At 44.8% G+C, this 26066-nt stretch overlaps 1 protein-coding gene across 1 annotated transcript in view; it reads left to right on the forward strand.

Annotated features, from left to right (window-relative positions):
* The window catches only part of LOC146809462 (uncharacterized), a 241788-nt gene that overhangs the window by 136725 nt on the left and 78997 nt on the right, over nt 1-26066 (forward strand). The window contains exons 39-40 of the mRNA XM_085614868.1: nt 9224-9234; nt 10338-10367. Of these exons, the coding sequence (XP_085470994.1) occupies nt 9224-9234; nt 10338-10367 (41 nt within the window). The remainder of the gene's footprint in view (nt 1-9223; nt 9235-10337; nt 10368-26066) is intronic.

Consider the following 26066-nt stretch of genomic DNA (forward strand, 5'->3'; position numbering starts at 1 on the left):
GGACAGAGAGGCCAAGAAGGTGGACCAATCGGCCAAGAAAGTCTTTTCTTCAGCCAGTATGGCTTTAAAGTCTTCTAATGCGACTTGTTTATTGGGGCGCTATATCCATGCGCTTATGGATTCAGCTAAAAAGTTGGCACCGAAGCTGTCGGAGGTGGATAGGGCAGGCTTCAGTGAAGTACTGTCGGATGCCCAGGCGGCTGCTCGCCAGGTTATACAGAGTGGCTTGGATACAGCAGACTCAGTTGCCAGGGTCATGGGGTCTTCAGTTGCCACCAGGAGGGGAGCATGGCTTAAGTCCTCCGAATTTTCTTCGGATGTCCAGTCGACCTTGTTGGACTTACCTTTTGATGGGTCTGGTCTGTTCGGGAAGAAGGCTGATGCTGCTCTCGAGCGCTTCAAAGAGAGTAAGGCTACGGCTAGGTCGTTGGGCCTTCAATCCCAGCCGAGAGGTACTTTCAAGAGGTACAGAGGTTTTGGAAGGGCGAGTTTTCGTTCTTATAGACCAGCCCAGCAGCAGCAGCAGCAGCAGCAGCAGCAAAGCTCCAAGGGATATAGAGGAAGGCTTAGAGGTCGCTCACGTGGCCGTCAACTCTCCTCCTCCTCTTCCTCTTCCTCAGCCCCTCCCACCACCGCAAAACAGCCCTAGATTCGACATTCTGGATCATGCTGGTCCTGTGGGGGGCCGGCTTACCCATTTTCTACAAGATTGGGAATCGGTTACTACAGACCTTTGGGTTCTGGATCTTGTAGAAAATGGGTACGCCCTTCCCTTTCGGGAATTCCCTCCAGTTTACCCTCCTTGCCAAGGTGCTTGCTCGGAGGACCACCGTCTTCTCCTGCAGGAAGAAGTCCTGAAGTTGTTTCAGAAAGGGGCGATAGAGGTGGTTCCGGAGCAGGAGAGGGGTCAGGGATGCTACTCCCGGTATTTTCTGATCCCGAAGAAGGACGGCAGATTGCGTCCGATACTAGACCTCAGAATCCTGAACTTTTACCTGAAACAGGAAAAGTTCAAGATGCTCACCCTTGCGCAGGTTCTTCAGGCGCTGAATCAGGAGGACTGGATGGTGTCGCTCGACTTGCAGGATGCGTATTTTCACATCCCCATTCTGAAGTCGCACAGGAAGTATCTCCGTTTCACGGTAGGGTCGCAACATTATCAGTTTGCGGTCCTTCCGTTTGGTCTTACTTCGGCACCTCGAGTCTTCACAAAGGTGATGGCAGTGGTGGCAGCCCATCTCAGAAGATCGGGAATTTCGGTTTTCCCTTATTTGGACGACTGGCTGATCAAGGCGGAGTCGTCGGAGAAGGTGCTGTGTCATCTGCAGGATACAACTCGGCTGTTGTACAGATTGGGTTTTTCGATCAACGTGCCCAAATCTCACCTGGTGCCCTCTCAGCGCAACCTGTTCATAGGTGCGGTACTGGACACTACTGTGTGTCGAGCATTCCCTCCTCCTCAAAGGATTCTCGACATACAGGAAATGATTCCTTTGTTTTTCAGCGGAGCGGTTGTTCCAGTTCTGAAGGTCCTTCGCCTGCTCGGTCTGTTCGCTTCCTGCATACTGTTGGTCAACCATGCACGCTGGCACATGAGGGCGCTCCAGTGGTGCCTCCGCAAGCAGTGGTATCAGCACAAGGGAGATCTCAGGGAGTCTGTGAGGATCTCCAGAGAAGCTGCAGCGGAGATGTCTTGGTGGAGCGTGGAGGGCAATCTGTCCCAAGGGAAGCCCTTCCATCTACCTCCATCGGTGGCCACGGTGATAACGGATGCATCCACCTTAGGGTGGGGTGCTCATCTGGGGGATCTGGAGATCAAGGGTCTTTGGTCTCCAGAGGAAAGGTTGCTTCACATCAACCTTCTGGAGTTACGGGCGATACGCTTGGCGCTCAAGGCCTTCCTCCCTTCCCTTCGCGGTCAGTCTGTTCAGGTTCTGACGGACAACACTACCGCGATGTGGTATATAAACAAGCAGGGAGGAGTGGGGTCTCTTTGTCTGTGCAGAGAGGCCCTGCGTCTATGGTCCTGGGCTCAGGACCATCGGATTTGTCTGATGGCAAATCATCTGGCCGGGGTGCTGAACGTTCGTGCGGACAGTCTCAGTCGGCAGTTCTCTGCCGACCACGAGTGGAGGCTCCATCCGGAGGTAGTTCGTCACGTCTTTCGGACGTGGGGAACTCCTCGGGTGGATCTGTTTGCCACTTTCGAGAACGCGCACTGCCTGTCATTCTGCAGTCTCCAGTATCCGATGCAGGGGGCGTTGGGAGACGCGTTTCAGTTGAGTTGGGGCTCACGACTCCTTTACGCGTTTCCTCCCATACCCTTGATTCCTCGGGTTCTGAGGAAGGTTCGCCAAGACCGGGCCCAAGTTATATTGATCGCCCCGGATTGGCCAAGAAGGGTGTGGTACACAGATCTTCTCCACCTCTCCTCGTGCCCTCCGCTCCGTCTCCCTCTGAGGGCAGACCTCCTCTCGCAGTCGGAGGGGCAGGTTCTACACCCCCACCTCCGGAGCTTACACCTTCATGCCTGGAGATTGAACGGGGCAACCTGAATTCTTTCTCTCTCCCGCCAGATGTGGTGGATGTTATTTTATCGGCCAGGCGACACTCCACCAAATCCATATACTCCTATAGGTGGTCTAAGTTCGTTCTCTGGTGTGGAGAGAGGTCGATTGATCCCTTGAAGGCTCGTTTGTCTAACATTCTGCAGTTTGCTCTTTCTCTTGCCCAGCAAGGCTTTGCTGTGGCCACTGTAAAGGGATATTTATCGGCTTTGTCGGCTTTCCTATGCCTGCCGGATCAGCCGTCCTTATTTAAGTCACCTATTGTGCTTAGGTTTCTCAAGGGCCTTACGAATAAATTTCCTCCTACTCCCTTTATTGTACCTCAGTGGGACTTAAACCTTGTACTGACTTATCTTATGGGTTCTCCTTTCGAGCCCTTACATAAGTGTCCCTTGAGACTGTTGTCTTTTAAGACGGTTTTCCTCGTTGCAATCACCTCGGCAAGGAGAGTAAGTGAGCTTCAAGCTCTTAGTTCAAAACCCCCATTCTTGACTGTGCATGCTGAACGAATGGTTCTCCGGACCAGGGCTGCGTTTTTGCCTAAGGTGGTAACTTCCTTCCATCTGGGGCAGTCCATTACCCTTCCTACCTTTTATCCTCCCCCTCACCCTTCCAAGGAGGAGGACAGACTTCACCGCTTGGACCCTAAGAGGGCGGTGAGCTTTTACCTGGACAGGACTAAGGACTACAGGATTGATGACCAGCTCTTTGTGGGCTTTGCTGGCTGCAGAAAGGGTCGTGCGGTGCACAAGCGCACCCTTTCAAGATGGATTGTGCTATGCATCAAGATCTGCTACTCCCTAGCTGGTAAGGAGCCTCCGGAGGGTTTAAGAGCTCATTCCACTAGAGCAAAGTCTTCTACCTCTGCTTTGTCTAGGGGTGTTCCTGTGGAGGACATTTGTAGGGCGGCAACGTGGGCCTCCCTTCACACCTTTGCAAAACATTATTGTTTAGATTCTGAGGTGAGGAGGGACGGACATTTTGCCCGTTCCGTCCTTCAGGATTTTCTGGTATAGGGGGATGGACACCCTCCTCCGGGAGCGGGGACTGCTGTGGAATCTATTCACAAGGTGAGGAATCCACTGGCAGATGTATCCATCAGAAGAACAAGTTACTTACCTTCGGTAACGCTTTTTCTGGTGGATACAGTATCTGCCTGTGGATTCCTCACTGACCCACCCGCCTCCCCGTTGTCCATCCTTCTATTCCAGTGTCTCTATGACGGTAGTTCTATTAATGTTTTCAAATGTATTTATGACTGTCAAGGACATTGGGTTATTTCTAGTGCTTTGATGTTTCTTTTCCACACTGTGTGTGTTGATATGCATATTGTGTATTGTGTATGCTGTTTATGTACATATTGCTGTCAGTCCGTCCGTGTGCCTCGAAGGCACGGAAAAAAGGGGCGGAACTGACGTCATCACGCCGAGGAGGTCTTCTTATGGAGCCGGTGACGTCAGTGGAGTCGCGAGCGGAGCCGTGTCTCTGTGACGTCATCTTCGACCCCATCGGCGTGGACTGCTACAAAAGTTTCCGAATGTTGCTGGCGCAGGGGATATTCACAAGGTGAGGAATCCACAGGCAGATACTGTATCCACCAGAAAAAGCGTTACCGAAGGTAAGTAACTTGTTCTTTAGTCCAGTCTATGAGTTCCTGATAAGTGTAACAGTAAGGACCTTCGATCCAGAGTACGAGTGTGGTAAGCGCAGTAGAAAGCACCTTCAGTCCAGAGTTCAAGTGTAATAAGTGCACCAGAAAGGACCTTCAGTCCAGAGTATGACTGTGATAAGTGCACCAGAAAGGCACTAGTGTCCAGAGTAAGAGTGTGGTAAGTGCACCAGAAAGGACCTTCAGTCCAGAGTATGACTGTGATAAGTGCACCAGAAAGGCACTAGTGTCCAGAGTAAGAGTGTGGTAAGTGCACCAGAAAGGACCTTCAGTCCAGAGTACGAGTGTGGTAAGTGCACCAGAAAGGACCTTCAGTCCAGAGTGCGAGTGTGATAAGTGCACCAGAAAGGCACTAGTGTCCAGAGTAAGAGTGTGGTAAGTGCAGCAGAAAGGACCTTCAGTCCAGAGTACGAGTGTGGTAAGTGCACCAGAAAGGATCTTCAGTCCAGAGTACGAGTGTGATAAGTGCAGCAGAAAGAACCTTCAGTCCAGAGTATGAATGTGGTAAGGGCACCAGAAAGGACCTTCAGTCCAGAGTACAAGTGTGGTAAGCGCACCAGAAATGCCCTTCAGTCCAGTGTAAAGTGTCATAAGTGAACCAGAAAGGCACTCGTGTACAGAGTACGAATGTGATAAGTGCACTAGAAATGCCCTTCAGTCCAGAGTACGAGTGTCAGAAGTGCACCAGAAATGCCCTTCAGTCCAGAATACGAGTGTGATAACTACACCAGAAAGGACCTTCAGTCCAAAGTATGAATGTGGTAAGCACACCAGAAAGGACCCCCAGTCCAGAGTATGAGTGTAGTGAGCGCACCAAAAAGAACCTTCAGTCCAGGGTGCAAGTGTAATAATTGCACCAGAAAGGACCTTCAGTCCAGAGTAGGAGTGTGATAAGTGCACCAGAAAGGCACTAGTGTCCAGAGTTTGAGTGTGGTAAGTGCACCAGAAAGGACTTTCAGTCCAGAGTACAAGTGTACTAAGCGCACCAAAAAGGACCTTCAGTCCAGAGTATGAGTGTGATTAGTGCACCAGAAAGGCACTAGTGTCCAGAGTATGAGTGTGGTAAGCGCACCAGAAAGTACCTTCAGTCCAGAGTACGAGTGTGTGATAAGTGTACCAGAAAGAACCTTCAGTTTAGAGTATTAGTGTGGTAAGTGCACCAGAAATGCCCTTCAGTCCAGAGTACAAGTGTAATAATTGCACCAGAAAGGACCTTGAGTCCAGAGTATGAGTGTGATAAGTGCCCCAGAAAGGCACTAGTGTCCAGAGTATGAGTGTGGTAAGCTTACCATAAAGGACCTTCAGTCCAGAGTACCAGCGTGATAAGTGCACCAGAAAGGACCTTCAGTCCAGAGTATGAGTGTAGTAAGCGCACCATAAAGGCACTAGTGTCCTGAGTACGAGTGTGGTAAGTGCACCAGAAATGCCCTTCAGTCAGGAGTACGACTGAGAGTAAGTGCACCAGAAAGGACCTTCAGTCCAGAGTACAAGTGTGATAAGCACACTAGAAAGGACCTCCAGTCCAGAGTGCGAGTGTGAAAAGCACACTAGAAAGGACCTTCAGTCCAGAGTACGAATATGGAAAGCACACTAGAAAGGACCTTCAGTCCAGAGTACGAGTGTGCTAAGTGCACCAGAAAGAACCTTCAGTCCAGAGTACGAGTCTGCTGAGCGCACCAGAAAGGACCTTCAGTCCAGAGTACGAATGTGGGAAGCGCACCAGAAAGGTACTAGTGTCCTGAGTACGAGTGTGGTAAGTGCACCAGAAATGCCCTTCAGTCAAGAGTATGACTGAGAGTAAGTGCACCAGAAAGGACCTTCAGTCCAGAGTACAAGTGTGATAAGCGCGCTAGAAAGGACCTCCAGTCCAGAGTACGAGTGTGAAAAGCACACCAGAAAGGACCTTCAGTCCAGAGTACGAATGTGGAAAGCGCACTAGAAAGGACCTTCAGTCCAGAGTACGAGTGTGCTAAGTGCACCAGAAAGAACCTTCAGTCCAGAGTACGAGTGTGCTGAGCGCACCAGAAAGGACCTTCAGTCCAGAGTACGAATGTGGGAAGCGCACCAGAAAGGCACTAGTGTCCTGAGTACGAGTGTGGTAAGTGCACCAGAAATGCCCTTCAGTCAAGAGTACGACTGAGAGTAAGTGCACCAGAAAGGATCTTCAGTCCAGAGTACAAGTGTGATAAGCGCACTAGAAAGGACCTCCTGTCCAGTGTACGAGTGTGAAAAGCACATCAGAAAGGACCTTCAGTCCAGAGTATGAATGTGGAAAGCACACTAGAAAGGACCTTCAGTCCAGAGTACGAGTGTGCTAAGTGCACCAGAAAGAACCTTCAGTCCAGAGTACGAGTGTGCTGAGCGCACCAGAAAGGACCTTCAGTCCAGAGTACAAATGTGGAAAGCGCACCAGAAAGGCACAAGTGTCCTGAGTACGAGTGTGGTAAGTGCACCAGAAACGCCCTTCAGTCAAGAGTACGACTGAGAGTAAATGCACCAGAAAGGGCCTTCAGTCCAGAGTACAAATGTGGAAAGCGCACCAGAAATGCCCATCAGTCAAGAGTACGAGTGTGGTAAGTGCACCAAAAAAGCACTGTTTTCTAGAGTACGAATGTGGTAAGTACCTTTTAGTGCCCAAAAGGAGGCCCAGTGAGCTGAAGAGGGCTCTAGGGAAGTATGGATTTCAGGGGCAGGGAGTAGAACTGATGGCTATGCACCCTGCTTTGGAGGGGATACTACACACAAAAGCCAGCACCCTAACATAGGACCTTGCAACAGAACATACATGCAATGGCGGCCATTGAATTTTGACGCTTTTTTGTTAGCAATTAAAAGAAGCACACCAGATTGGCGTGAGTAACTCTCATTGTCTAGACAGACAGCATGGAAAAACTTATCCTTTCATTTATGTCTTAGTTTGTGGCCAAAATATTCTATGTTAGAGGTTTCTTATTGGCACATTTTACAAAGTATACCAGGAACGTCCAATGACATATGGATTTTGGATTCTGTTGTTTGTACAGCTCTGTTGTTCTACATATTGGATTATTCTGTTACTTCTGAAGAAGGCCTGTGTGTGCAGGAAACCTCGAAAGGCCCCAGAGAGAAGGTCTGAGCAGTTTCTTTGCTGGAGGCCGGTCAGTTGTCCTCGACTCTTGCGAGGTTGTCAACTTCAGAGGGTTGCCCAATGCTCTTAGTGATGCAACCACAACCCAACACCCTTGTGTGCCACACACCCTTGTGTGGAGGTTTCTGAGTAGAGATATACCCCCGCTGAAGGGGAATCAAGGATTGAGGGCACAAAGCACCCCATGAGGCTGAAGAGGGGGGTGGTCTGTACAACAAATTGCCTCTGATGTCCAGGAGCGTGCTGCCTCCCTCCCAGGTGGTCAACCCCCCTGTGGGAGTCTCTTTTCCTCACAAGAATAGAAAAAGAGTATAAAGAAAGTAGTCAGGATGAAGGATGAAATTAAATACCTAAACATGTTAACAAACTGGTCACCTGGTTTACATGATACTTGCAAACTTCCATCCTCTGTCCTGGTCTGATCCCTTCATTGGTGAAGACGACACCTGAGCAGGCGCTGGACTCCTGCATGGGCGGGTTCCTGAGGGCTTGCAATTGTAGCGTATGCAACTATAGCTCTGATGTACTCAGTGTACCCTCAAATGCAACCTGAGGGGTAGCAATGTGATCCCTTGCATCAAATTCTGCTCACAATGCCCTGTATCACAACACATCCAGGGGGGAGACCTTTTTAGTTTCGATTGACCTTAAACCCACCCCATTTGGTTGAAGAGGAGGCCCCATTTTTGCTTAGCCGTGGGCAGCTGTGATTTTCCCCCATGCTGTGTGGACCTTCTCTGTGGCCAGACCCTCTCCCGTCCACTGGTGAGGAGTTGGAGCATCAGAAAGCAGGGAGTGGGCCACAGACTCTCAGACCTTCTTCTGTTCAGCAGCTGGTAGTACACAGACACCTTTGCTGTGACCGATGAGCGGTGCGAGGAGTGCTGGTGGAAGCATCCTGTAGATGACCTGTGGAACCTCTGTACTAACCACAGTGTCCATTGGAAGGCGCGGCCTGGGGTTCCAGACTTTGGTTGGTGACTCGTGTTTTCACTTTTGTGGCCTCTGTGTAGAGACCCTGTGCCACCTGCACTTGGTAGGACTTGGTGCCTTTTGTGCAGAGTGCCCTGGCATAGTCCATTCATAAGAAGCACGTGACTTCTAATGGAGAGGTTCTACAGAATACTAACCTTGGATGGAACCAGGAGAACCACTGGTTACCTAGCACGGCCTCTGCAGCTTTCCTAACACTAGTCCTATTTCACATCCTCACCCTCCGTATTCGCACTCTGTTTCTTTCTTTCTTATTTATTTATTTATCTTAAGTGATGGGCGGACAAGTGAGGGATGGATTGACGGATGAACGGGCGAATGGGCAGGGAGATGTATGGACTGATGAATACATGGATAGGGGATATATAGACTGATTAATGAACAGAAGGACTGGCGAATATTTAGGTGAACTGTCAAATGGATGGGGATGGGTGGACGGACGAGGGAATGGATGGAGGGTAGATATATGGAGAGACAGGTAAGTGCATGAACTGATCGATGTATGCTACGGGCGGATTGATGTCTGGGTGGATGAATAGATGCAGGGATGAACTGCATTTAACGCTCTCTAAGCAGTTTAGGGCCTCAAGGCGCTGGCGTTTGTCATCTTTTAGGATTTAGCCTTTCTCGTTGCTCGTGAAAACCCCATTATGCGCCCGCTCATCCCACACACATTTGTCTTTTGGAAAGCCTCACAGCTCGTGGTTGGAGGTGAGCAGACACACAGGGGAGCAGAGGGCGCTGCACTTTGGACTTTACATCACACGCAGTTTGCTAGTTCGTACAATGGCCTATTTGTTTTCTTGAGTTGTTCTGCATTTGAGATGGATGTACTAATGCTTGTTTTTCTCTGTATTTGTCTTTCAGAGGAATTGACGGTAAGCGGCTCGAATATTTTCTCTGTTGGTTAAAAAATGTCTGTTACTTATTCTGTCCAGATATCCCTGGTATACTTATTTACACTTTTCCACGTCCATAAAAATATTACAAATTATAAGCTACAAAACATTTCAGTATAGTTCAAGCTAAAGGCATTCGTAATTTAAAACAAAATTCACACTGAGTTCAATAAAAGCCCAAACACGTAAAAGAGCATTTTCCTGATTTATTATAGCTTTATACAGCATGATTGTGTGGCTAATTGTAATAAACCCGTCTCTACGTCTTTGTGATACCTTTCTGCTCAGCACCTTCAGTCATGGGCTCTTGTGCTGGACCTACCTACAGGTGTAACAATTTGGCTCGCAGATATTTTCTGCTCAGACAGTGAAATAATGGCCCCATGGCTTTAACTCCTCAACCACACCTACCGCATGCTACCCCATGACCCTCCTTTTTGCCTTACCTACAATTGGTTCATCGTTAGGTGAATGAGGGCCATCCTCAAACTGAGTTCACCTGTACTGCCCTGGTAACTCACTCTCCATGCCTGGAACTTCTTTCCATTGACAGCCATCACAGCGCCCACCTTATCCTTCAGGTGCCAGCCACCACTGATAGACCTCACACACCTCACACAATGTCGTCCCAGAAGGAACAACCGGCAAACAACATCCTTTCAACAATACGCTATGAAGGACACCCAGAGCGCTGGACCACTTCATCAGGGACATAAAGAGCATATAAAAGATGCAATCAGGCCGCCCAGAATGTGCTTTAGACCTCACCAGGGGCATGGAAAGGCACCCAGAATCTAAATAATGCAATATATCTGTTCTCCAATGACACTCCTGCTGTTCATTTTTAGATATATTTGGATCTAGCTACTAACAACTGCTCTCCGTAGACTTTACTCCATCCTTGATGTAGAGACTGCTCAGAAAGTTGCATGTAATACACCTCTAGCCACCCGTGCCTAACCAGTTTTCTTAAATGTGTGTTAAATGATGGCAGAAATTTAAGAAGTCGAAATGTGTTATGAACTGTTAACCAACCCAAAGTTTAAGCGACTCACTTCTCTTCTCCTTCTTATATCCTACAGACTCCAGCTCCAGAAACCATCACTACTCCGGTAGGTCCATGTTCTTGGGGTGGCATACATAAGGGGAGGGGGTTGAGGCCTACCCTGTGGGCTCGTGGTTTGTTGAAACAGCTGATTCAAGTGTGCCTTTAACCAGGCCTTCTCATTAAAGATTCCCCCCTAATCACTTGCGCTCATACATGCCGTAGTATTTTTAACCGCGTAGTGGCAATGCTCTCCTGTCAGCCCCCATCATGGCCACTTCTGCACTTATAAAATTCATTCTCAGAGGATCAGACGATTTTAAGTGGCTCGTCCTGCTTGGAAGTCTTTGCCTGTGCTTGGCCCTATTACATGGCTGGCAAGATTAGGGGGCCGATTTACGAAAGGATTGCGTTGCACAGCTTCAGATCTTATATAGCTACTCGTAGGTACACTAAATTAGAATTTTCCCAAAAACCTTGAACCAGAACAGTCCAATGTTTGCACTGTGCCTAAGTACTTTAGTGGCGATATTAAAAAAGAATCTAAAACATACCTCTTTTCAAAATGTATTGAAACAAAACTGCTAATATTTTCCGCCAGTCTTAGATTCCTGCACTCACATTCCCTGGAAAACAAAATTAAAATGGATCCTGATGTCATGTGACCCACCCACACACCCAGTGAGCCTCCAAACTCATGCAGGTTGCCCAGCCACCAAGAGCAACAAGCCACAGAGTCAGCCATGCTTTCAAAGGTGGACTGGTCGTGCTGCATACGCTTCAACAGGGCCATGTGACGACTGTGCTGTGATCTATGACTTCCATGGGCCTCGGGTCAGTGCACACACCTCGCACCCATGAAGATGCAGCCACATATTAAACATGTATCAGCCTCACTGGCCATTGTTAGGCCCTGCCTATAAGCCTTTGAGTAGAATGTTGGGCATGCACATGGTAGACTGCACTGTCAGAAACTGGTGCAGTCGTTCACACGTCACACAATACCTGGCTTATGACTATCTCTGCACCAGCTTTCCAGGCTTTTCTGAGGCACTGCCTGTGTGGGAATTTTCTGATTTCCCTCTAGGCCGGAAAGGCTGATGCAATGCTTGTTGACAACCCTGATCAGAGGTCTTCAAATTGTTTTGCTGTAAGCCCCACTAAACAAATGCTTTGAAGTTTGGGCCTTCTTTCAAAACTTTTAGTAAGGATTGGGGAAGCAGAAGGAGCAGGGCTGTCTTTCATCCCTGGCCCACCATTCCTGGTCCTCACTCCAATCTTGAAACAGGCTCTCTGTCACTTTCAGAAAAAAATGAGCTCTGACATGTTGCCCCCTTTTTACAGTGAGGGTGCCCACGACCCTAATTCCAGTAAGGAAAAATAGCCCCCATGCCCCATTTGGGCATGTCATAATTGTGATGCAGGGGGTCCCTCACATCCTTGGGTCCCAGTGTCAGTGCACCTGCTTTTCTAATTATAGCTACTCCTTGAAAAGAGAGCCATCCTCTCTACCCTTCGTTGAAAAGATAAGTCCGCATCTTGCCATACCCCCGCCCCACCATCTCTCTGAACCCCAAACTGAAGTGTCTCCTCTGCGTCAGGTTTTCCCTTACTTGGGCCCTCGCTCCAAGGCCCAAAGCTACACTTGTACAAACATGGTGCACTGCGCCCTAATGCAAGCAAGGAAGGATAGTAAAACAGCCATAATTGGGGTTTAATTTGTCCCTCACATTCCTAAGCTCGGTGCCCCTGCACCTGCAGGATCTGTGATAACTACAGCCCTGCAAAACAAGCTGTCTGCTTTGTTTCCTCCTCTAGGCCATCACTCCCAGGCCTGAGGGCCAAAGCAACCTGCCGCTTAGTATGAAAAAAAGATAACGCCTCACATCCCACCTCCCTGTTACTTGGGTCCTGTTCCCTGCACCGCAAGGGTGACCTGAATCCTAATGCTAGCAAGAAATATGAGCTCCCACTCCCCTTTTTGGTAGCAAGGCAGGCCTATTTGGGGAGCAAAGGCCCCTCACACCAACAGCTCAGTCCTGTTGCACCTGCTGCACTGATGGCAGTGTTGGTAGTTTTTTTTGTTTAAAAAACAGTGAGCCCCTTTATCTCACCCTCTTCCCTGTGGCGTCTCTCCAAGGAAGCTGTCTCTGTCCATTTGTAAACAAAAATTAGCCCCCACATATCACCCCTCCACTGTGCTATCACAATTCGATGACTCTTTGGATACACAGTCAGAGATCTGCAGCGACCACATTAATCAAGTGAGGTTCTCTAAAAAAGGAGAGCATTTCCCACGGATAAGATTAACTTGCACTTATTTTTCAATTAAGGTGTGTCCATTAACAATAACATTGTCACAGAATAGTTTTGTTCATTTTAGCCATGTCTTTGTTCCTGTCACCAAACTCACTGACCTGGGCCCCCCCCCCCCCCACCACCTCCTCCCCCACCTCCCTGGCACTCAGGGTCACAGTTCCATTACTGTTTTTATGACCTTTAACTCTGCAAATAAATGAAGACAGCCTGGAAAAGTGCCTTCCAGGCCATCTTTAACTACAAGTACTGCTGAGGCATTTGCAGCTCCCTGGGATTTCAGCCATGGACCCCCAGGGGGTGCGACCTCAGTTTGGACACTTCTGACCTAGATGAAGTGACAACTTGTCTCCTGGTTTTAAAGGGGTGCAGTGTGTGCAATATCACTGGGGTCCATAATTGTGAGGGGCTCACTGTACCCTAATGATGGGTTTTTTGTGCAGTTTTATATAGCACAAACTCGACCCGAAGGTTTTGGAGTGCTTTACAGGAACAACAGTTTTATTACACAAGGGCACATTCATTTTTGTTAAGCATGAGGAGATTAAGTGATTTGCCCAGAATCACAGGATATTGAGCCGACTGCCAAGACCACAAGAGAATGTGGCGTAATGGCCAAAGCTGCTGACCTTAAAGCTGGGGAACCAGGTTCAAGTCTAGCACTTGCTCAACATCCTGTGATTCTGGGCAAATTACTTAATCTCCACATGCCTACCAAAAGAGAATATATATATATATATATATATATATATATATATATATATATATATATATATATATATATTACCTACTGGCGGTCGCCAGTAGGTAGTTATAGTTAGGACCACGTTTCCATAGGAAAACCTCAACATTCTATTTTGAATAACTTTGGCGCCGGTCGACGAATCCTCGCGAATTTCTCAAAATAGGTGGGGCGCTACGCTCCGCTCCTACCCTGAAAGTCTCGGGGGGATCCGTCAAGCGGGGGCTGAGATAAAAGGGGGGTCCCAAAACGTGTTTTTCCCATGCATTTTTCCATAGGACCTTTAGAACGAGCTACAGCCCGAACGGCTGAACAGAATTACTCAAAATTTGGCAGAGAGGTAGTCCCTAGGTCAAGGAAGTGCCTTTTGTAGGTTTGGTGTAAATCTGTTCAGTAGATTCTGAGAAAATAGCCTTTAAATCAATATATATATCTGAGCCCGCTTACGGTACGCTTACCGTACGCTTACGGTAAGCGTACGGTGGCGTGCGCGAGCGCGATTCTGATTGGCTCTTAGATCTTAGTAAACATTCGAATCGGCCGAAACCAGGAAGCGGCGGCCGCCATTTTGTGTATTTCACTCTGAAAAAAGAGAGTGAAAACAAGGAAAGGGGGCAATGAGGAGAGTTACAGACCCCCTAACATTTGTAAGGGTGTCAAAGAAGGACAGAAAAGTACAAAGAAAACATTTATTGATTTTAAAAAAAATCACGGAGTAAGCGTACGGTAAGCTTACAGTAAGCGTACGGTAGGAAAAAAAATAAAAATAAAATGAAAATCAGATTTAAGTGTTTAGATATTAGGGGGCTCTAAAAAGAGCCGTTGTGTTTATGAAATGATTTTTTAGTGGTACCTACAAGTAAGTACCGATGCAGAGTCTAAGGTTCAAGAGGAAGACTCTGTTCCCTTCATCATTGAAGTGCACACCATCTCCTCTATAAATGTCTTGCATGTCATAACGCAAGTTGTTGTGGTAAATGGCACCCATACCATAGTCACGGAGGAAAGCAGAAACAGATTTGTTGACGTGCTTTCTTGCTTTGTCATCGCACCGCGTGCCCACCGTGCGTGCACGGCACTAACTGCGTAAAGTGGGCGCGCGGTGCGCGAAGCGCACCGCGTGCTCACTGTGCGCGCACGGTGCGCGAAGCGCACCGTGCGCGCACGGAACGAACTGCGTTAAGTGGGCGCGCACGCCACGAATGGCGTAAAGTAACTTAGCATTTAAAAAACCGTACAAATTCACTGAAAAAACCATAGGTTTCACACACGTTATAGTTAGGAATTAGCATTTAAAAAACCTTGCAAATTCACTGAAAAAACCATAGGTTTCACACATGTTATAGTTAGCGGAAATTTTACTGATAAAAAACCAATGAAATTCCCCCGTTATAGTTAGTGCAGGCAACTATAACTCACGCGACCGCAATCTTCTGCTGATGACATATGTGTCTTTATGAAAAAAAAATATTTGTAATATATGTATAGCTAAAAATGTATGGAAGAAGACATGGGCAAATAAGTGTCTAAATACAGTATTAGCATCAGCAGAGGATTGCGGTCGCGTGAGTTATAGTTGCCTGCACTAACTATAACGGGGGAATTTCATTGGTTTTTTATCAGTAAAATTTCCGCTAACTATAACATGTGTGAAACCTATGGTTTTTTCAGTGAATATATATATATATATATATATATATATATATATACACACACATATATATATATAGCAACATAAATAAACTGGTTCCCCCAGTTCCAAAGTCAGCAGCTTTGCCTGTTACACCACCTCCTCATGTCTTTTCTACTCCACTAGAAGGGTTGTTTTCCTGTGTGTATTAGGGGGAGTGGCACCCTTGTACGCCACTGCTCATGCGAAGTCTGGCACCAACTGCTGGGGGCTCCCTAGGTCAGTGATACTCAAAGTACGGCCTTGGGGCTGCATGTGGCCCTCCTTACCTTCATATGCAGCCCCCAGCTGAACCACTGCACTGGGCTGCTGAGAGCACTTATGTTCATAAAGATGTGAATTAAATGGGCAAGTGTTTATTTACACTAACTGTAATAAAATAAAAGATGTGACTAAGGTGTCCTGCACCATTTAACTTTAGGAACACATTCATTTGCAAGACATCTTTCAACAAACGTGTAAAAGTCTTAAAGGATAAAAAAAAGGTATATTTAATTAACATGCATTTCACCTTAGTACATCAGATTATGCTTTGAGATCTATTTTTTTAAAATTACAGTTATCAAAATGAATAGAAAAGTAACTATGCTTCCTCCCAACCTGGCAACAATTCCAATATTCAAATAAGAGGCACGTCAGTTATCACGAGGAACCATCTGCTTGGTCTGTTTTATTATTATAGATGGACAACATTATAGTTTAATAAATCAAACACAAGAGAATGTTTTATACAGCATATATCTTGCCCACATGTATTTAAGGGTGCTCTTATATGTCATAATAAAGAAAAAGGAGGCAAAGTGAAATTAGACAATTGCCTAGGATCACTCAGTTTGGTCAAGTAGGTAAGCCATGATTTATTCCAGGTTTTATGGTTTCAAATTGTGCAATTCTACTTCCTTCCAATTCAATAATTAAGTTACTCCCTTTTTTGGTCTCGCCTGAGCCAGCACATGCGATGCTCTGGCGAGACATTTAGTGTGTGTGCTTTTAAAAGTGCTACCACAGCTTTTTGGCTGTCATAGAGCGTGCGGTTACGCGCACAATGACGAGCAGAGGCGCCATCTGGCTTTCCTCTCTCGTCATGGTGCGCGCACATCGCACACCACTTGCCAGACTGCTTTCACTTTTGCCGTTGCGTGTGCACGCGCGCACCACTCACGTCTTTCCCCCACTCAGCATTCCTGCTTGCCCCGTACAATTATATTTTCTAGCTTTTGGAATTTAGTTTTCGAATGATCTCCGTTCAAAAAGAATGGCAAATTCTCATCCCTCCACCATCCCCCTTCACCCCCCCCCATAAAGTTGTTTTTTGATTTGTTTTGATCCCACGAAGCAGTCTTTTTTCAATCCCATCCTCCTCGGCGATTCACAGGTGATCTGCAACTTGAAGCAGCACATCCGGCAGCTGGGGAAACCTTTCAGTAAATGTCAATCATACAGACAAGGAGTAGAGCTCGATCCATCAATGTCCCTTTGTACAGTTCCATTCATCGAAGGCTATTGTGCCTCCGGAATTGAAACAAGCACACACCTTCATAACAGTGACCTGGAATGCATTGTGTTAACTGTATGCTTATGTTCGCAGCAAATGTCCATGCCAACAAAGGGAATACAGTACTAGCGTGCATGCACACACGATGTGACATCCAGGAAATTCTAAATTTTACATTACATTGGTTGCCATTGTATGGAAGCCTCTCATTTTGAAATGAATAATTGTGCAATACACTGTGGGATGGGTGCGCTCATTTTGCAAATGTGCAGAAGTACAAGGAACGTTCCCATGCGTGTAAGAGGGGTAACTTTCCAGGGTTTATGTCCCAACACTGATTCTTATAAATTATCTGGTCAGTGTATATGTGCCCATGGCTACGCACCCAGCTGTCCTGCAGCCACCCAACTCTCACTGAGGACAGATTTTGGCAGTAAGCAATGGGATTCGTCTGCAAGACCTGACCTGAACCCAAGCCCAACGCTCAAGCTGCTATGCAGCCTGCCGCACACAATGCACAGCCTTCTGGCCATTCACAGCAGAGGTTGGCCGCAGGGTCTAATGTGTGTGTGTTTTTTTGGGCGGGGAGATATCCACTAAGGGGGTCTGTAAATTGTACAAAGGATCCATGGAGCCTCGAAAAAGTCTGCATTTGTTTTTGTTTTGGGGCCTTGGGTGTCCTTTTTCGTCTCCTCATCTGCCATCAACGGCACAATGTCCTGGGTGCCAAAGAATGCTCTTCTATTCTCTTATACCTGTTTTAATTTCTTTTCTTGCTGCGGCGACCAAGCCCTGTGTTGTATAATGGCAAGGAAACAGAAATGTTCCTCTCTCGGCCAGTGAATCAGTGGGGTATCCTCCTTGAGTTCAATGAACTTCCAGTGGAGGAAGGCAAAAACAAAAATAATGCAGCAGAATAGATACAACAACAGTTATTTCTATAGCTATTGGAAACCTAAATTAATCCATCAATGAGAAATTATTCTCTAACCAACCAATTGGCTTAATTCAAAACCACAATCACACTAGGTTGTAGGTCCGATGTATATCGTTATACATCCAGTTTTTTATATATATATATATATATATCACCACAACTCGCCCACAGTCCGTATGCTTTCCACATATATATATGTATGTTTCTTTATCACATGAACAATGCACATTTACTCACAAACCATGAAAAAATACATATGAAAAATACACTTATGTATCTGAAAACGGAAAACAGAATCCTTGGAGCCCTAATATTAGTTGTGCTGTGAAGTAAACTTACAAGCACCAAAAATACAATTCGCTGTTCACATTACTCAAGATCGCCCTCGTGTCAACACCTCTTAGGGTATTTGTCATTGCACCCTATTACACTATTTACTGGTGTTGCAATTTTTTCTTTTACACATGAATTCAAATAGTACAGGGCTTCTTTCGGTATCAGGTCAACGCGTTTCAGCCCATTTAGTTTGGGCCTCATCAGGACTGGGGACCAAAGGAAACCTGGACCACAAGTAAATACACCTTCTCATATACACATATATACATATATTAAAATATTTACAATTTATATATTTGGGGATCAACCACACCACGATCTCCCAAGAGTGTCACCAATTTAGTAAATTCAAGCTGTGGACAACAGTAGAGCTAGAGGTAAGACCGAAAAGTGCACTTTTCAAAAGTATCATGTACAAAGTAACATAAGCATAACTTTATTAGAATAAAGTTCCTCTAAAAACAGTGCTCAGTGAGTGATAAACGAATAGCCATAAAATAGAAAAGACCAAAACCAAAGTAATCCCAAAGACTTGAGGGTGCCGCGATGTGTGCTCAGAAACCTCTATACAGGGTCTAACAATAGAGAAGACGTCTCTCTACATGTGTACCTTCCCAAAAGGCCTGCTTCAGGGCCTGAGTGGAAGTCTCCAACCTCGGCCAAGCTTATCACAACAGTTTTTTTACTCCACGTCTCTGTATGGGGACATATACAATATCCTAAGAGCACATTTCAATAACTCACAAAGAAATGTTATATCGCATAAAAATATATATGCACAGCCCTAAAAACAATATAAATATATATATATATATCTCACAAGACAGATTAAAGCAGTCTAGTAAAAGCCAGCTAAGTACGCCGCACAGAAAAGGAAAAACATCAAACTCGTAACTTACGCAGTTGACGAAGGGTGATTCAAAAGCCGTCAATCTTCGCTCGAATGGTTCAAAATAATCAGTTAACACAATTCTCCCTGGTAAAAACTCATGGGCAGTCAGTCTAGGGAATAGAGAGCCTATATCAGTATCCTATATTTTAAAGAAATTTAGGCTCAGTGTGTATATAAACTAGCTACAAACAACGGCTTACCTCTTAGTGAACCCTTCCTTTCACAGGATCCCTGTCTCTGTGCAGTCGAGACGCCACGCAGCGAGCTCGTAGCGTGACTAAATGAAAATACCTCCGTGGGTGATAGACACTGAAGAAGGACTACTAAGAACTCTTCTTCGATCTCTAGCATACTTAATATGCTGGAGACGCTCGGGCACTCACTAATTCATGTGTAATGCCACTCTGCTGGAGGGCAAAGAAATGTGGAAACAATAATTGAAATCTGTAGAAAAAAGTAAAAGAACTCGAGTGCTCTGCTGAAAGTAATGAGAACCATCACCAAGGAAGAAAATATATATATATCTCTATCAGAACCATCTATATCACAACACCCATTATGGTGACCGCTCTCTGTTGTCTCTCACAATATATATTTTAGACAATGTCGATTTGACTCCACAATTGGACTTGGAGGAGAACACCATAAAGAAGATGACTCATGGAAGCATATATATAAATATATAAATACGACAAATACATACATTAGATCATCACCTTAAATCATTTAGATCCATCTTAGTAGTCAAACTTACTGTATTTCCTTGTCTACATAGTCAATTGATAAAGGAAAATGGCTTAACAACCTATCTACCCTACATCTGGACAACCCCATGGTGTAATAGTGTATATCTCTCTCTGGTTCTCGGTACAGATTGGATTGATCATCATTGAATCAAAGCCCAAATGTCATCTCTGTCATTGAGTCCAGTGATCACTGTATAATATTTCTCAATCAGTCTAGCCTCTAGTCTGTTTAACTTAGTCTGTATATTTTCTTGAGCGTTGTTTTGTACCGCGACCAATACTGTCCAACTGATATTGATTTCGCTGTGGCCATGACTCAAATAGTGCTCTACTAAGGGGGCTCCAGTGGTTTTGCACTTAATTTGAGATTTGTGTTGTAAAATGCGATTATTTATCGGTTGTGTATTTTGACCGATATAGTGCATGTTACATGGACAGGTGACACAATAAATAACATCCTTTGTGTTACAATTAGTAAATGTTCTCTGAATATGTTGTTGTCCATTAATCATTACTTCTTTGGAATCTGTTGTCAGTGCGCATGCCACACACTGTTGGCACCTGAAATGGCCCACCAAAGGCGGGAGACCCAACATTCCTCTCAAATTTTGTCTCTTATCTGTGGGTTGTGCAGCCCTCACAAGTTGTTGTTTTAGATTCTTGCCTTTACGAAAGGCAAACAATGGTTTCGGGAATCCTAGGTGGCTCGCCAGTCTCCAGTGATTTAAAATGATCTTTTTAATTTTGTTGGCTTTTGGATTATATGTGAGTACACATGTGAGTGGTGTGCTTTCTGATCTTTCTTTGGGTGTAAGGAGGTCCTGTCTCGGTGTGTACCATGCTCTCTTCAGTGTTGTTTTAACTAGTTTGCGGGGGTATCCTCTGTTTATCAATTTATTTTTAAGTACTTCCGCATTCGCAAAATAGTCGTTTTTGTGGGTACAATTTCATCTTATTCTTAAAAATTGCCCATACAGCAGGTTTTCTTTAAGACTACGGGGACGAACACTTGAAAAGTGTAACAACGTATTTCTGTCAATAGGCTTGGTGTATAGACTGACTTCCAAGCTACCGCCGTTATTTTGTACCCAAATGTCAAGGAAATTATTCTTCTCTTTGTTACTCGACGCTGTGAATTTAAGATCAGACGATCTCATATTCAACCAATTGTGGAATAGGATAAGAGTATCTTCGGTGCCTTCCCATATCATAAAAATGTCATCTATATAACGACACCAATGTTGGATACAATTTTTATACAGATTGGTTTCGCTATATATACGGTATTTCTCGAATTCATGCATGACCAAGTTCGCTATTTCCGGAGCGAAGCTACACCCCATAGCCACGCCCTTTACTTAGAGATAAAGGGAGTCTTTAAACGCAAAAAAGTTGCTCCTCAGACAAATAGTAGATAAAGTGACTATAAAGTTCATTGATACCTCATGTGGTCGTTCTCTTTGGTCGAGGTTATTCCTTAGTACAATTAGTGCTTCGGCCAATGGTATATTGGTATACAATGACTCAATATCAAAGCATACCAATCAATAATTGTTTATCATGGTCAAAAGGTAAATCTTCTATTTTATTTATGAAGCCCATGGTATCACGGACATATGAATCTGTTTTTTTAACAAAGTCAGTCAAGAAGGTGTCGATATATTTGGCCAGTGGCTCTAGCAGGGAACCACACGCCGAGATTATCGGCCTTCCTGGGGGGTTGTCTAAATTCTTATGTACTTTGGGCAGTACATAAATATTAGGTGTTTTGTATTTGTCCGTATTGAGAAAATTAAATTCATTCTTACAAATCCACCCTTCATCCAAAGCCTCAGTGGTCACCTGTAATATTTGTGTTCTCAATCTCTCAGTTGGGTTGATGTCTAGTGATCGATAATGGTTTGTATTAGGTAGTTGTCTCATAACTTCTTGTTCAGATTTATCTCTGTCCCAAAGTACAATCCCACCCCCCCCTTGTCTGCTGGCTTGATGACTAACGCCTGGTTGGTAGAAAGGCTTTTGAGTGCTGATATTTCTTCTTTTGAGCAATTGTTATTATAAAAGATCTTTTTACTATTCAGAAGATCCAGTTCTCATGGTACTTGATCTTCGAAATACAAGATTTCTGGTGGCATCATAGCAGTTTCGGGGCAAAAGCAAGACTTCTTTTTCAATCCGCTAATGTTAGTTGTCTCTTCGGTGTTCCTCTCTAGGAAAAATGTTTTTAGTCTAATTTTACGTAAAAACTCCAACACCTCGGTTTTGGTGTCTACCGGATTCTGGAGTGTAATAGGGACAAAAGACAACCCTTTTCTGCCTTACTCCAGTGGAGTAAGGCAGAAAATTAACCTTCATACACAATTGAGTAACTCTTCAAAGCCCACCCAGCACTGATTTATTTACACCAAACCACAATAAGGCCATATTCCGTGTAAAATCCTTGTTTTAGGCCTAATGTGGTGTAATTCTACTCAGCGGATTTTGCAGTAGCTGTAGGCAAAAATTCCTAAATAAGCTTAAGTATGAAATGCACCTTTTGTTCTCTCCCCCCACCATCATCCTACCCGACCTTAAAAAGAGATGGAGAGTCCACACGTGTGAGCTTGGTTCAAGTCTAGTCTATTCTTCCATAACTACAGCACACCAACGCTCCCTCCTGCTGTCTCAACCACTCACTTACAACAACTGCCTGAACTGGAATCCTCTAGAACCAGGCAACCATCAAAAATACACATTCTATCACCCCATCGTTCCACTCCTGCCATACACAACACACCTCCCCCTTATAACAAAAAAACATATATATCGGCCCTTTAACACGTTCCATATACTAGTCAAGACAACAAAGGCATAACAATATAAACTGGGGAAAATGAACCAAAAATGTATGGAAATAGTTGTAGGGTTTAAGGTGAGATAATAAACAAGTACTACAATTAAAAAAAGAGAAGCGTTTCAATATTAACAATTGAAAGCAGTGCATAATATAATAAATAGAGAAACTCAGGCTGAGTGCATATGAACAAGAAGCAATAAGGTCTTGAAGTGAAGAAGGCGCGTAAAAGTTCTCCACATAGCCAAATATAAAGTGAAGAAGGCGAGTAGGCAAGGCGAAGTAAACCAATGACGACTTTCATTGGTACATATGTAGTAAACCTGGATACAGAATCACTGAGCCCAGAAGACCGCATTCAGTCCCAGTGATCTCTTGCTGCTTCACACTTGTATTCTTTCCTAAAATCTTATCAATACCAATAGAAAAGACACTTACAACAGAGGATTATAGAATGTCCTGAATACCAATGCTAGCTAATAATGAATTATGACATAAACAAAGCAAAGACACACATAACTATGCCACAGGTGCCCTGGGTGATAATACAGATAAAAGAAAAGTTATGGGTCACCCCACAATATAATCATTCAAATACTTGGACTTAAAACTCACTCTCTTGGATTTGGTACCCAGAGACCTTTGCTTGAAATCTTTGATCTCTCTCCAAGAGGACTCACCAAGAATACTTGGCGCCCCGGATACAACAGCTCCTGGTTCTACGTTTATAGTCCCCGAGGCTGGGCCAGTTATCTTTAATGACGTAGAAGTAGAACTAGCAATCATGGAGACGACCAGAAATAAAGCTCCTGGGCCGGATGGGGTACCAGATGATTTTTATAAACATTCCCTAAAGTTATGGGCCAGAATTTTGTCTAAAATATTTAATGCAGCCAACGGTAATCAGATGCCCCCCACTTGGGCTACATCTATAATCGTGCCGATCTTTAAAAAAGGACGGCGCGATGACCCAGGGTGTTACAGACCCATATCCCTCCTAGACTCAGCTATAAAAATATTAGGCAGGGTTCTACTGGCTAAGATGAGGGATAGTGTTGAGGGATGTGGGGGCCTGTCCAATATCCAGTATGGGTTTAGGGAAAACAGAGGTACCCTGGAGCAGTGCTCTAATTTACACATGTTGATCGCCAAATATACGGTAGCAAAGGAGGGGTCGCTATTTTTGGCCTTTATGGACCTCTCCTCGGCTTTCGACTTGGTGAACAGGGCTAAATTGTGGACTATTCTTTTGAAGCTGGGTATAGATGGGGCACTGATTAAATTCATGGCATCTCTCATTATTGTTTTCCCAAGTAAGGGTTACAAACAAGGGCAGGTGTACCACCCGCTTCAAATCGATGCGGGGCGTGCGTCAAGGTTGCATTTTAGCCCTACTCCTCTTTACCATCTATATAAACGGCCTGGGTCAACATCTGGAGGAGGTGGATGCTGACGTTCCACGCATAGGAGAAGCGAAGGTACCTGCCCTCCTATATGCGGACGACACTGTCCTCATAGCTCGTACTGGAAGGGGCTTGCAGTATTTATTGGATGCCTTTGGGGCATTCACGGACAGGCTAGACCTCAAAGTGAATGCTAAAAAATCTCATACTATGGTTGTTGGATTCCATAGGAACAAGGGCAAAATGAAAACAATATTTAAATGTAAGGGTGATGTTGTCTCTAGAGTGGAAGTTTTCCCGTACCTGGGGGTGCACTTCGATGAGAGGGGCACATGGGGACCACAGATTCGGGCAAAGAGTTTATCAGTGGCTAGATCAACTGGGGCACTCATGGGGTTTACTAAAAGATTGGGAGCTAGGCCAATGAAAGCCCTTTTAAAGGTTTACAACGCAAAATGCATCGCAATTGCGATGTATGGTTCTGCCTTGTGGGGCTATGCACATTTAGAGCTCATCCAGAGGGTGGAAAACAGGTTTTTGCGAAATCTGTTGTCCGTGCCCCAATCGACCCCGACTTTTTCAATCCATGCGGAGGTGGGTCTTAATTATGTCACAGACAGATTAAACCTGGTGCCGTTAATATTTTGGCTAAAGACCTGGCTCAATAAGGAATTAACCCTTAATCATGCTATCCTAGCTGATGTAATGTCCATGGACCACTTTAAAAAGGTACCGTGGTTAGATTACTTGAGCAAGTCCTTTGCAGAATTGGGACGCCCGGACCTCTTCTTAAGAACCTTCTGGTATTAGGAAGGTGGATGTGAGTCTGGTTAAAAAATTATTCATGGAAAGGACCAGATTATCCCGGGAGGAAATGGAATTGCAGAAACCGACTGTGAGATCCTATTATATGTTATTAGGCTCTAACTCTCTTGCACAATACCTTGTAACTGTTACCAAGCCATTTCATAGGTTTTTATTGGTAAAATTTAGATTTAATTCGATTCATTTTTATTTGGGGAACTATCCAACTTGGACCAAACCTGATCTAGCTACACCTTGTACTTGTGACCAATTCTCAGTCCAAGATACAATGCATTTTACTATGTTTTGTGGGCATTTTTTGGACATTAGAAAGAAATATTTATTGCCAATACTGAAGGAGGCGGGCTTCACGTGTGTGAGGCCGGCTTTAGTTTTTCTTCAATCTCTAAGTAGTGTCCACATTACATTTTGTGTTGCTAATCTTCTAGTAGCAGCATCAAGGATAAAATTAAATAACGTACCCCGATCCATGATCCAATGAAATTCTAATTGTATTACATTTTTATGACAGGATATTTTCATTGTATCAAATGTATTATATTACATATATATATTAATGTTTTTATGCCTTTTATGATTGTTATAAATCGAATAAAGTGTATTTGACTGACTGACTGAGTCTAGTAGTCTTGTCTTGTTTCTCTGACTCAACAACAGTATTAGACTGAAGTCCTGAGGGAGGGACAGTGACATCACAATTCCAGCTACTAGTGCAGCTAGCCTTGTGCTTGGTTACTACACCTTCACCCCTCACTTTGGTAACATTCCTTTTGTTCCACCATCCACCATCCTCTTCTTTAACCGAATTCTAAGAAACATGCACCACAGTGTTCATGGGAAAAACTTAAATATTCCTTTCTAAGAATCCCTGGGTTTCCTAACTCTTATATCTTCTCCCACCCAAAATTATATTTCTTTAACATTCATAAAATTATTATATTGTGACTTGCTCTTCAATTGTTGTTGTTTTACTTTAGTATTTTTTCAGCATCCAGATTACATTCAGGATGCCCCATGCTATCTCTCAACAAGCATTTGCAATGCAATAGGTCTCGCATTTACGCAAGTTTAAGCTATTGGCATTGTAAAAAACAAAAATAAAAGTCATTATCATTTGCAATGTCAATAGCTCAAACTCATGTAAATGTGAGACCTATTGCATTGTAAATGCTTGTTACCCTTGACTCTTCCAATGTGGTGATAGTAAGCAGATGAGGTGTACCCCAAAATGTGGCAGAGGGATTGTGACTCAAATACAGCATAAGAAAAAGCCCCACTGCCACCCTACTGGCATCAATGCGGCCCTCGGGCACACCACAGACCTTACTTTGTGGCCCCTGGGAAAATATTTTCGAGTACCCATGGCCTAGGTGGATGCCCTACACAGGAGTTGACTGTGCAGGACTGTCCGTCTTTGAAAACCAAAAAAAAGCAAGACTTTTGGACATTTCTGTATGTCTGCTTCTGCCATCTTTGGGGCATATTAACAAGCGGCAGTGATAATTATCGCTGACCGTTCATAGCGCGCATTTTCCTATCGCCGGCTATCGC

This window comes from Triturus cristatus, chromosome 7 (assembly GCF_964204655.1).
Source record: "Triturus cristatus chromosome 7, aTriCri1.1, whole genome shotgun sequence".
NCBI lineage: Eukaryota > Metazoa > Chordata > Amphibia > Caudata > Salamandridae > Triturus > Triturus cristatus.